This window comes from Juglans regia, chromosome 11 (genome assembly GCF_001411555.2).
Source record: "Juglans regia cultivar Chandler chromosome 11, Walnut 2.0, whole genome shotgun sequence".
Lineage (NCBI taxonomy): Eukaryota > Viridiplantae > Streptophyta > Magnoliopsida > Fagales > Juglandaceae > Juglans > Juglans regia.
Window position 1 is genome coordinate 34,945,821 of NC_049911.1, and position 13,394 is coordinate 34,959,214.

At 34.3% G+C, this 13,394-nt stretch overlaps 1 protein-coding gene across 1 annotated transcript; it reads right to left on the reverse strand.

The window, feature by feature from the left end:
* Positions 1-249: 249 nt before the first annotated feature.
* Positions 250-8,071, reverse strand: LOC109016418 (plasma membrane ATPase 4-like). The gene is made up of 16 exons (XM_018990096.2): positions 7,765-8,071; positions 5,457-5,576; positions 5,108-5,344; positions 4,233-4,994; positions 4,019-4,141; positions 3,827-3,931; positions 3,592-3,736; positions 3,347-3,511; positions 2,990-3,228; positions 2,873-2,905; positions 2,672-2,753; positions 2,401-2,561; positions 1,627-1,800; positions 1,026-1,208; positions 718-899; positions 250-553 (listed from the first exon to the last, which is right to left on the reverse strand). Exons 1-16 carry the CDS (start codon positions 7,819-7,821, stop codon positions 457-459), a joined length of 2,865 nt encoding a protein of 954 aa, XP_018845641.1. The 5' UTR covers positions 7,822-8,071; the 3' UTR covers positions 250-456.
* Between the last annotated feature and the right edge of the window lie 5,323 nt (positions 8,072-13,394).

Below are 13,394 nucleotides of genomic sequence, written 5' to 3' on the forward strand. Positions count from 1 at the left end.
GCATCTTTCAATTCACTTATTTATCTTCCTAGTATGTCTGTTGGCCGGAAAGCCTCAGAATCGATGACTAAAAAGGGGAAACCAAATACACACCATTTTATATGCAACTTAGAAGCAAGTTTTCTTTTTTATTCTTTTTTGGCTTTATGCCTATAAAACAGTATTAGAACGAGAGAAAGTTAATCTGCCTGATTTGTTTCGTCATTTCATGCATGAGAGAGAGAGAGAGAGAGAGAGTAAATGGTATCATTTGGCTTCAAAAGAGAACAGTGCCTTCTTCTGCACTTATAATAGATAAAAATTAACAGGCAATATAGTAACTACTGGAATTTTACCAAGAGGATTATCACTCTGACCTAGAGATAAAGTTTTAGGCCATCTCTATCATCATGAATGGCATTATCTGGGAAAACATGAAACTAGAGATCTCTCTCTAAGGAAGACTATATGAACTTTTTAAACTGTGTAATGTTGCTGGATTGTATCGATATCTAGTCCTTTCAGCTTCACCACTGACTCAACATGCCCCTTCAGGGTATGAAGCTCCCTTAGCCTGCACAATTTAAAACCAAAGGAAATAAATTAAAACCCTCCGCAAATATCATCAGTGTGTAGCAGGAAAGAATGAAAATGGCAAAAGTCTCCCCAACATTGGACGCCAGAAAACATGACTTCAAACTTCTGGAAATGGTCGTATAAATGTTCTACTAAGCTTACCTTGCAACCTCAGCTCGTCGCTTGGCTTGCTCTGCAATCTCTGAAAGCTCCCTGTAACTACTCTTATCAGAGAAGACGTTGGATGTTTCAGGTGGTTGAAGACCATGTAGGGTCCTCTGCGCAGTTGCCCACTGTGCTTCTCTCTCTTCTTTGCCATAGTCTTTCTTTGTAGTGAAAGCAGTCTGTTGGGGGAAGGAAGCAGAACAATCAATCAAATGAAAAGCAAGAGGAATAATACTAGATAGATTATTCTAAAAAGAAAAAGACCCATCATTAGAAAAACATAAATGGAACTGAAAGAACAATACCTTGTTCTCCAAAAGATTATCCCAGGCCTTCCCACTTTGAATGTATCGGATTGCAAATTTGAGGCAATCAAGTGGGAAATACGTTACAATACTATAAAGCCAGACTACACCGGCCCAACCCCACCCAGCTCCTTTAATACGTGCAAAACCCCAATCTGCATAGACGGCTATGAAAGTAGCTACCTGCAAATTACAGAATGTGCAGTTATTTTGTTGAACAGAGCGTTAACCATTTCACCAACAAATCCATATATCAAGTCTTCAATGTCTAACGCGCAGAAACACAAAGAATAGCAAGCCTAGGAAGTCTCATTTCTGAAAAAAGACAGACATTTTATAAAAGGTACGTCCTTAAACTATTCAACACAATTAAATGGTATTAAAAAAAAGAGTGAGCGATCTAACTATTCCTCACCGCAAAGCCCACAGCAACACACTCATTCATCTGTTTAACATTCTCCCTTTGCTCCTCTTTTACACTGTAACTACATTCTCGTTTAACGTTTCACAAAGAACTATAGCGTTTGACAAGGCAAGCTCTGAGAGAGAGAGAGAGAGAGAGAGAGAGAGAGAGATGCATGCTCTTAGATTAAATACTTACCAGCTGAGCAAGTACAAAAGCAGTGAGCAAGAGAAGTCCAGGTCGTTCAATGAAGGACCAGCTGCGAGACCTTGTGACGAAAATAAGGGCCTGGCTTATAATACTAACTTGCAGGTACAAAGCCGCCATCATTTCTTTATCGTTATGTCTCAATGATCTCACGTGAAATTTGTCCTGAATAACAAAGTAAGAAAGATAAATAAAATGATATCTAAATAACAAAAATAGTGCACATTCACTTGCGCAGCCGGGATTTTAAAGCATACCATTAAACATTGAACAAATGGGTTAATTTGTTTCAAATACAATTAAAGAAAGTTCTAAATGCAAAAATAACATAAACCATAATTGAAAGTTGATGAATTAGTAAAGTGACCTCAAGTTGATGAATACTAAATGTATACGAACTTCCTTAAAAGTATCACGAATCCTTAAAAGACAAAAACAGTGTTCTTTAGTTCTTACTCTTTTCTTTTTTTAAGCTTCTTAATATTGAACTGTCTTCTCCATTGTTTACTTTTTGTCTGTTGAAAGGGGGCCCTAAACAATGCAAGAGGAAGTGGAGTTGCCAACCAAAAAAGATTATATATCTTTTGAAAAAGGGAACAAGGAACACGAATAGAATAGAATGCCCAATTATTCTTGGTCATTTACCAACAAAAGGGAATAAAATCAACAGATAGGTGAAGTAGGGCAGTGTCTCTGTTTTGCTTTTTCTTGAAGGAATTTATAAAGTTGGTTTAATAATAAGAGCGACGAAGCAGTTATAATTACCGAGAAAAAGTCGGTGTCTTTCATAACCCAAAAGAATATCACTGTCATTAGTGCCAAGTAACCTCCGAGCACAATGCCAGTAGCAAAAATTTCTTTCAGTTTCCAGCTGTCTGGCTGTGGAGATGGCTTCACCCGATCCTTTGATATTGTCATGATCGTACCTAGAGAGATGGTAATGCACAAAATCAGACTCATAATCATGCAAAAGTCAGTCAGTCATGGTATATTGTATGGAGAGACATATTCAGAGTGACTTGAAAATATGTCTTACCGTCGTTTAATATGGCAATGATTAGAACCATGAATGGTGCGAAATCGAACTTCCATATCAAAGCAATAAACATGAATCCAAACTGCCAGATCAGAATAATTGAAAAATGTATTAGAATCTATAAAGGACTCGCTAAATAACAGCATTACTTGAATTATCAGTTGACATGTATATAGAATCTGTAATTATTTGTACACCTACCACTATACGAATTGTGATTGAAACTGCATATATCTGCAGAGGAGAGAGAGTACACGTGAGCATAGACACCTCTTAAACATAACTGAAACTTAAGAATGACGATGAAAGGTAACTGACTGTGTAATTCTTCATCCTCTGGAAAATGGCCCTGCTGGTCAGCACAGCACTAATAATTACACTCAAACCAGGTTCAGTGAGTACAATGTCCGAAGCACCTCTAGCAGCATCAGTAGCATCAGCAACAGCAATTCCAATATCTGCCTTCTTTAAAGCAGGGGCATCATTGACACCATCTCCTGTCATTCCACAGATGTGCTTCCTCTCTTGCAGCTTCTTCACAATTTCATATTTGTGTTCTACCAATTTCAAAGGAGAGTTAGAACAAGGAAACATGGCCATAACCTTTAAACTTACAAATAAGAAAAATAAAGATATAAAAAGCGCAAACATGCGCGCTCGCGCACAAATCCACACCTGGAAAAACTCCTGCAAACCCATCAGCCTTCTCGATCAACTCGTCTACGGGAAGGGCTGCAATTGAAGCATCCTTGTTTTGGCCAAGCAATGAAGAAGAGGGGTACATATTTGTTCCCATTCCAAGCCTCCGACCCGTTTCCTTGCCAATGGCAAGCTGATCCCCTGGAAATATCTTAAGCAATGAAAAAACAGTAGAAAATGAAAACAAGCATAAAGAGGACAAGTGTTTCAATGAGATCTACCTGTAATCATCTTGACATTCACTCCAAGGTTAAGTGCTCTTCTGATGGTTTCTGCACTGTCATGCCTAGGAGGATCAAAGAGAGGCAACAAACCAACGAACTGCCAAGGTGCTCCTGGACTATCTTTTGTTTTCTCAGGTATTTCCTGCAGACAAAATTCATAAAGGGAATAATGAGATTCTGTATTCAATTAGTGTCAGCGTTGGATGTTTCTAAATGCTACATTTCATCAAACCTGTCTTGCAACAGCTAAAGATCGAAGACCACGTTCAGCAAACTTATCAATCACTGCATGAACCCTTTTCCTAACATCTTCCTTGCAGTTGCAAAGGTTTATTATCTGTGTTTTTGGGAGAATACAAACACATGAACAATTATTTTGCAAACAATTTCTTATAACTTGATAACATGGGAAAAACCAGGTTACCTGCTCAGGAGCACCTTTACTGGCACGGTGCCAATTTCCACTTTCATCGATGTAGGTAAGAGCAGTCCTCTTATCGACAGGGTTGAATGGAAAGAAATGAATCTCTTTGACACCAGCTCGCGCCTGCAGAATTAACAATGATATAATCATGCAGCACGATTCTTTAGAAATTACTGTGTTAATCAAATAAAAACCAAGGGGCTCCAAATCATACCTCCTTCGGATCAGCAAGCATCCCTACAATAGCAGCATCAATGGCATCTTGATTTTCAGTCCTAGAAGCCCTTGCTGCAAGAAGCATAACATGCTCTTTCTCCACGCCCTTAGCAAACACTTCTATCAAATTTCTGTCAACGGTCAACTTATTCAGGGTTAGAGTCCCAGTTTTGTCACTGCAGAGGACATCCATGCCAGCCATTTCTTCAATGGCAGTCATTCTCTTTGTAATAGCACCCTGCTGAGAGAGCCTGTGGGAGCCAATGGCCATGGTGACAGACAAAACAGTAGGCATGGCAATCGGAATTCCCCCGATCAAGAGAACCAGAAGATTGTCAATTCCATCCCTATACTCGCGATGTTGTATTGGGTACATGACAATAAGCTCAACGGCTATTCCAACAGCGATTGAACAAATGCAGAAATTACCAATTGCAGTGAGAACTTTCTGGAAGTGCCCAACTTGATTGGTGCTATCAACCAAATGCGCAGCTTTACCGAAAAAGGTGTGGACGCCAGTAGCGATCACGACTGCCTCTATTTCACCCTGTTTACAAGTTGAGCCAGAAAATACTTCATCTGAAGGGTTCTTAGTAACAGGAAGGGATTCTCCAGTTAGAGCAGATTGGTCAATTTTTAAAGGATCACCCTCTAGAAGACGGGCATCAGCAGGAATAATATCTCCCAATTTGATGCTAATAATGTCTCCTGGAACCAAAATGGAAGCATCCTGTTCACTCCACCGACCATCTCTCAGAACCTGCATTATATCGCCACAAGAAACTGTTATACTAAAAGTGGGAGAGAGAGAGAGAGAGAGAGAGAATAACAGCACAAAGTTAAGCACATGAAGTTTGTAAATGTGTTTTGCACCTTAGTCTTGGGGGCAAGACCAGCCATAAGGGCTGCAGCAGCATTGCCAGCATTGTTTTCTTCGATGAAACTGATTGTCGAGTTAATCACCAATAGGACAACAATACCAACAAAATCCTGCCAATCTGGAGGTCTTCCACCGCCATTTGCCAAGGCTATAGCCATGATTGCAGCAGCTTCCATGACCCAAGATAATGGGTTCCACATAAAACCCAAAAACTTGAGAACTTTGCTTTCCTGTTAGAGAAACATGAAATGATCATTGCATGTCAACAAAAAAGAAGTCAATAATATAGCAAATTGAAGAGGAAACAAGTGTCATCAATCAATGGTTATATATGGACAGGACCTTTTTCTCTTCTAGTTTGTTTGGTCCAAAAACTTGAAGCCTGTTGGCTCCTTCCTCTGACGTTAGACCTTCCCTTGAACATTTCAACTGCTCGAACACTTCCTCAATTGGAATTCTTTCCTGTTAACAGAAGAAAAAAAAATCTTCAATATTCTTCATGCATTATCTATAAACTAGTAACCAGATAGTATTAATGTCGTAACTACTATGGAATCAATCAAGTGCAACTCGTCATGTTGCAAAGCATGATTGTTTTCAGAGAAATTGAGAAATGGAATTCATCGAAAGGATAGACAACAAATGTCATCTGATTCTAGACAACGATAACACTAAAATTTAGTGCTTATTGTGAAATTCAAACTTTAGTCAAGGCTCTCAATTAGTTACAACATTCAGAAAATCACACAATTCTGGATCACCAAAATTCCATACTACTCGGTAGGATCATGGGGTTGCGGGTCTCCTTTATGAAGATTGACACGTTCTTTTGTTGGAAATCAAATTCCAATTTCCTTTACATGAGCAATACCCGTTTGGTTTTCAAAAATTATTTTGATGCCACCATGTAAATTGTTCTCTCTTTGTTAGGAGAAGCTCTGCGCTTTCCCCTTACTCTTCACAACAGTCGGAACATGTGTGAGCGGGAGGGACAATAGGGTTACCATTCCACACAGGTTTCCAATGGGGGGAAAGAAATCAACTCTTGCAGTACCGTTTGCTAATATTGGCGCGTCTAATAATCTCATAAAAAGAGCTCGATTTAGAAATCTTTAAACTTGTTCCTATAAGGATATTTTCTAATTAAGAATTATAAGTTCAACACAATGCCAACAATTTCCATTGGTTTATGGCATGCATGCAATCTGCTTAAGCACAGTACGCATACATGTGAATTCGTCCATGGAACGAATATCGTCACTGTCCTTGACTTCAACTGTTTGTTTGGAATCTTGACCTACAGATTATCAACTTGCATATTGAATTATTAGGTTGATTGGGTTTTCTTTCTTTCCTTTTTTTTTTCAAAAAAAGTTGCTTTGGAATACGACACTGGTCCCAATTTTACCTAACCCAAAAGCAGTAAAATAAAAGTCCAGAAAATAATATAATTCTTGATTTAAAAAAATAACAAGAAATATTTAATATATATATATATAGGTAAAGGGACAAAAGTACCACGGAAGTACTACAAAACCCAAAAATTAGCACAGAAGAATGAGAGACAGAGAGCCGGACCAGTACGATATAACAAGACAGAACAGCAATCACAGGATCCTAGCTGTGGTATAAGGTTCTTTAATGCAAATAAAATAGTAAAATAATCTGACTGCCATGAAAAAATATATTTATATATATATAGAATATATAATTTTGAGAGGTAAAAAAAAAAGGTCTCCGGTGATCATACGCGCTTAAGATGGCGGTTGATGACAAAAGTGGAAACAGCCTTTAAGGTTGATTACCTGTTCAGCCACGTTCTGTGAACGAAGCGTGCGTTGTCAAGCCGCAGATTCCATGTGATAGGGCGCACGGATCATATATTTTCTCCCTTTTTTCCTTATCCGGGTTTTCATTTTTTCCTTCTTTAATTTGTGTGATGCAGAATGAACTCCTAAATTAATTATTGGGGCTTGAAAATTGTTTACGAATAGGAACAGGATCATCAGGACCGTCCAAGCCCCCTCTCTGGAGCCACGAGAATGTGGAGCCACGTGTCCTGAACGACCCTGATGCGGTGACTGTATTTTTGTGGCTTCAAAAGTCGCCGTCGTTCATGCGTCCCGTCGCCGATATGACGTGGACAAAACTCACAGGCAACCCGAAAGGGAAATCTCCGATACTTATCCCGCCGAAACATTAACAGAAAGGATTATCTTTTGTGAACTCGAAATTAAGCTCAACACACACACACAAAGAGGTCATTTTCTTTCACTGGAATGATTTGAAAATGCTAAAAATCATCTTTTGGTCGAAGAGAAAAGGTAGGAAAAAAGTACGGACATGTTCTTCAGATCTACGCCATCCAAAATAAGCAAAACACATCGAACAAAAATAAAGAAAAAGATATATATATATACACACACAATCGGGATTGCTCGAAAATATTTTGAGTTCCGAAAAGATATAAATATAGAGTGAAACGAGTAATAATCCGCATGCATGGATCGCTCGAGTTGGTTTTAGCCCTTTAACATATCAGAACGAAAACAAAAGGTAAAATTTTTTGGATCCACTGAAAGAAGTTTTCTCGGGAACCAAACATATTCATACAGAGAGAGAGAGAGAGAGAGGGAGGGAGAGAGAGTACCAGATCAACAGACTCATTTTTAATCTCCTCAAGACTGATGCCCTTGTCGCTAGCCATGTTGGAAAGCAGGCGAAACTATAGCCTGAGGTAACAAGAAACGGAATCGGAACAGAAACCCCTTAAGCGAGAGAAGCAGATCAAATTTATAGTAGAAAATACATGGTGGAAGAACTACAACCACTGCGTCAAAAATGAAAAAGGAAAAAGAAAATCAAATGGCAGAGAGAGAGAGAGTAGATGCCGACGGTGTTGTATGATTACGAAGGACGCAATGAGGCACTTGGGTTCCTGCCTATTTTGATTTTATACACAGCCAAGACGACGTTGGGTTGCTGAAGAAGACTTGCGGGGACGATTCTCTACGGGGGGACCCAAATTCCCCACCAATCCGCACTTTATGCTCCGTTCAAGACCTCTGACTTCCCACACGCTCCTTCGTATCCCACGCTCCTGATTATATTACACTCTCACTCGTGACCTACTCCTCAGGTAGTTCAGGTCAGGTTCGGGTTTTTTAGCCCGTCGGGTTTTTTTTTTCTCTCTCTCTTGTTTCTATTGTCTTTTTTAGAAAAAAAAAATGTTTAATAGTCCCATTTAGTAGTGAGATAATATAAAATAATTTTAAATTAAATTTTAAAGTTGAATAAAATATTATTTTTTAATATTATTATTGTTTTAAAATTTTAAAAAAGTTAAATTATTTATTATATTTTATATATAAATTTAAAAAAATATTAATGATAAGATGAGATGAATTGAGAATATTTCTGTATCCAAACAAGACCTAAGTCTCATGTTTTTTTCTTTTTAGTTTTTACTTAAAATAGAATAGTCAGAGATGATTACAAATTGAGCAGTAGTTTTAAGGAGATTTGTATATTTTTCTCCTTTTTGTTAATATTCTTACTAGAAAATCTGATAAATTGGTGTTGCTTGATATTACATGATTCATATTAAATCAAATTTAGAAGCAATTTAAATACGCTAGCATGCCTGATTCTTATGGGCTTTCCAAGCTCAAATTAGGCTGTATTTCCAAGGTTGGTTAAGATACTTATTTCACAGAAATAAATCAAATGTCATTATCGCAATTTACTTTTGGGTGATTTTTTCACAAGTTTAATGAGTCATTTTACTATAATATTTTAGAACATAGTGAACAATTTAAATTCGACCATCAATTCAACCACTTGAAATATGGGCTAGCTGTTAGGTTTTTCTCTTAAAATAAGTCCTTTTTGGTCATATTAAAAAAATATTTGTTTTTCCTATTTTGTTTTTAGATTCATATTTAAAAAACCCCTTAATCTATCAAAAAACTAATTTATGATTAAATCAACCTATAAAGAAAAATAAATTGAAGCTGCAAATTAATATTTATATATAGCATATATATCTGCATACATTAATTCAGCATGTTAAAACCAATAACCTGCCAAAGTGGGTAGATAATAGATATCCATGTAGATTCCTCCATTTAAATTCTGAGCAACCAAGCCAACTCTAACGCACGTACATTGTGCTTTCCTTCTTGATCTAGTACTACTCAACTCTGATTAACGTGACACGAGTACTAGTCTTGTCACATAGTTGTAATATTCCATCTAAAGATTTAAGAATAATGGGCAAGGATTTGATGATCTTTCCCTCCATTTCATCATGTATATATTCTTAATATTATCTTTCCTTCCATTTAATAATCAAGTGTTCTTAATATATATATTTACTTTCCTTTTTATATTAACCAAATAAATTCACAAATTATTAATTAAAAAAGCTTTTACGATTTGGCATATGTTTTGGTTTGATTGGTTTCTTTCTAGGTTGGCCTACCCTCATTTCTATTTCAAATTAGTGGTTCACACTTTTAAATCTTGTATATATACTTTATTGATAAAATCTTTCTAATTAATTAGATTCATTAATGGTCATTCCATTTAGGTTATTTTATGTCGGTTTCTTTAATTATGACAGGTGTATTGACATAAAACATAATAATATTATAGTACAATATTATATATATATATATGAATATTGATGATGAGTAATGTTAAATATATAGAAAAAATTATACTCATCACCTTTATACTATACACTATACATAATTTTTTATTTTTTTTTATTTTTTTCTCTAATCAAATGTGTGATGTATAGATGATGAGTAGAAAATTTTAATTATTTTAAAAAGAATAAAACTAAAAAAAAAATATTTTAAAAAAATAAAATTAAAATTAAAAATTAAAAATAAGTGTGGTGTGTGAGGATAATGAGTAGCAAAGCTCTAACATGTATACAAATAGAAAAATTATATTCATCATTCCTACAACATATATTTATTTTTATTTTTTATTTTTAATAGGTGTGTAGTATAAAGATAATGAATAAAATAATTTAAATATATATAGTTTTAAAATGTACAAGATGCAAAATAATTTTTTTAATATAAATTTTAAATTTATTCAATTTTTTTTTAAAAAAAAAAATATGCAAGATTTGTATAATCTACAAATCATTTTTCGTCCTAATTACTGTACGGAAAACCAAAAAAAAAAAAGGCACAGCCACTATTATTATATCAACGTAAAACAAACACCGTACATGTTCGACCGTCTGCGTGTCTTTAGAAAAAGAACCGTGCTAAATTGAAAATTGTACGGGTGCTTCAGAGTTCAGAATTTTCAATTGAAGGAGAGATTACAAAGTACGTTCTGTTAGCTTAAATGGTACGGTATGGTGTAAGTTGACTACAACGTGTAAGACCCACGAGATTGCGTGGAAGCGTGTTGCTCACGCGCGGCAATGTGAACGCAGGGTGGGTGACACACACAATCCCCACCCTCGTTGAAATCACTGCGTAACCTTCGCATCTTTCACACGCCCCTGCGTCCCCACTGCAGAACCAGCTGCTGCCACGTCAGCAGTTAATATTTAAAAAAAAAAAAAAAACATTCTATGACAAATTGTATAACAGAAGTTTAGTTCGGATTTAAACGTTCAATTGAGTTTAGATGATAAAATATTATTAAGATATTATTTTTTAATATTATTTTTATTTTAATATTTAAAAAAGTTGAATTATTTATATTTTTCTTATTGAATTGAACAAACTGGAGGGAATTCCTCAAATAATATTTTATATTAAGATTTAAAAAAATTGTAATAATAAATTGAGATGGGTTTAAGATCTAAACGTACATTTTTCCTAATTTACGAATTAGTTTATTCTTCCATTTTTCTGTCATGATAATTTGTTGAAACTCTAGAAGATCTTACACCCACAAACCTCCGTAATCTTCTCCTCCTCCTCTTAGCTGAATATAAGGGTTAATCTCAAACAATATTATATGAATTTCGAAATTCCAGAAACCAAATTTCCTAAAACCCATCAACTACTCTTGTCAAATTGGCTACTAAAAATCAAATCTTTCTTTCATGAAAATCAAAGAACAATGAATGAGATAGCTCCAAAATCTAATTTCATCTTCATCAAAAGAAAAATCTCTCGAAGTCGAAACCCATCATAGCCCATTCAAACACAGACCTCCCGGAAATTTGAATTTGCTCATCACGGCCAAATCCCACAAACTCTTTTGGCTTCAAAGTCAAATATCACCTTCCATAAAAAGACTAGAAAATCCCAAACAAATACCCACTAAACAAATCAATAAAAAAAACTCTCAACAATAAAATAATAAAAAAAAGCTTAAAACACGGAAAGGTAAACTCATGCATATTGACAACTAAAAAAAACTCATCATTGAAAATCCCATTAATCATAGAAGGAACTCAATAATTGGGTCCAAATAATTATAAATCCAAAAAAAATATTACAAACTAAGGAATACCCATAGGCATAAATAACCCAATATACACAAAGACTAAAATTTTCGTTCCCTCACTATCTCAACTGGACGTACGGCATCCTTCTCTTTCATTCCCACTCTCGAGTAAAATTTATTAGAGTTACTAGACATGTGTTTCGTGAAATTATTTTTATACAGTGAGTTGAGTTAGAATGATATGAGTCAAGATGAAAATAAAAAATTAAATAAAAAATTATTTTTATCTTTTTATTATTATTTTTAAATTTTAAAAAATTAAATTATTTATTGTATCTTGTATAAAAATTTAAAATAATTATAATAATTATATGAGATAAGATGAAATAAAATATTTTTTTTATCCAAACCAGCCTAAATAGAATTTTAGGGTGCATATATATATAATATCCAGCATTCCTTTGAAAACGAATAGAACTTATTATTAAAAAAAATATTTTTTATCCATTAATTGCATCTTTTGTACGTCTTGAGTTGGATTAGTCTTTACATGATGACATTTACATCCCCTTTTAATTGAATGCGTCTTCCTTCGATGAAATTGGGATCTACCCATATATAATTTAACATTAATAAAATCTTTAATTAGTTTCTGTCATTATGTTGTCATTTCATTTAATAGCATCATTTGGAAATATTCACATGATGTCGGTCGACGTGTGCTTTGTTTTTCGTCAGTCTTAATGATAAGATGTTGATCATTAGGATGAGGATGTAAATAGTCAAAGTTTGATAGCTAGGAATATGAAAGATTGAATTTAACCATAAGTGTCATTAAGAATCTCTTTCAAATTAATTAATAACTAAGTTTAGAAATTAACTTTGTTTTACAAGGTTTGCTATGTATAATTAAGTCGGTGCCTTAATAAATTACGTATCATATAATTTATTACAATTTTAAAAGACCTAAAACATCAATCATTATTTAACATAGTTGATGTAGAAAGGTTTTCACATCAACGACATGTTGGGTATGTAGAAAATGAAAGTTATAAATAGATTTTATTTATTTTTAGTTGAATAATTGATTAATGAAAACATTTGAGAAAATCATATGGGTTGATCATGTAATTAGATATGATAAACTTCGAGAAGATTAATTGCATAGCTCCTTAATTAAAGTACCCCCACTCTATTAATATATAGATATAATTTTAAGTGGAAAATCAATGTATGTATCCCATTTACAGCTCCTCTTTTTGACTTGATTAAAGGTTTTCATTTCTTACCCTCCATTCAAAGCCTTTTGTTGGAGAGTGGGTGATGAAACTTATAGGCAGGTGTAACACGAGGCATATATAACAGTTTAGAACTTAAAAAAATGATAAAAAAACTTAGGGCTTGTTTGGAAAAAGTTTCAATTCAAAATTTTCATCTTATGATCTCATTCCATCTCATTTACAAACATCACTCAAATACAAATACTTTCAAATTAATCATTACAATTTTTTTAAACTAATCATTATAACTTTCTCGAACTTTAAAACAAAAAATAAAAAATAATTAAATTTTTTCAAGTTCCCAAACAAAAATAGTATTAAAAAACTATATTCTAACTGTATTTTAACTTTATAATATTTTGTATTCAAATTTTTCTCTATCATTTTTCAAAATTTTATAAAACATTAACTCAAACTATCTCATTACTATTTATAAATTATCTTATTACTATTCACAAAATGTTCATCTCATCTCACTCTACAAATTTGTATTTACGGTACCTGTACTGTTGGCAACTTGGCGGTGCCAATTTAGGAGATTGTTAACTCAATTAGCTAGCTAGGCAGCCAT

Coding starts and splice junctions, on each gene's coding strand:
- LOC109016418 (XM_018990096.2), bottom strand. CDS start 7,821: ATGGCTAGCGACAAGGGCATCAGTCTTGAGGAGATTAAAAATGAGTCT. Junction 2,906..2,989: donor AGAGGATGAAGAATTACACA/GTCAGTTACCTT, acceptor TCTCCTCTGCAG/ATATATGCAGTTTCAATCAC. Junction 2,754..2,872: donor CAATCACAATTCGTATAGTG/GTAGGTGTACAA, acceptor CTGATCTGGCAG/TTTGGATTCATGTTTATTGC.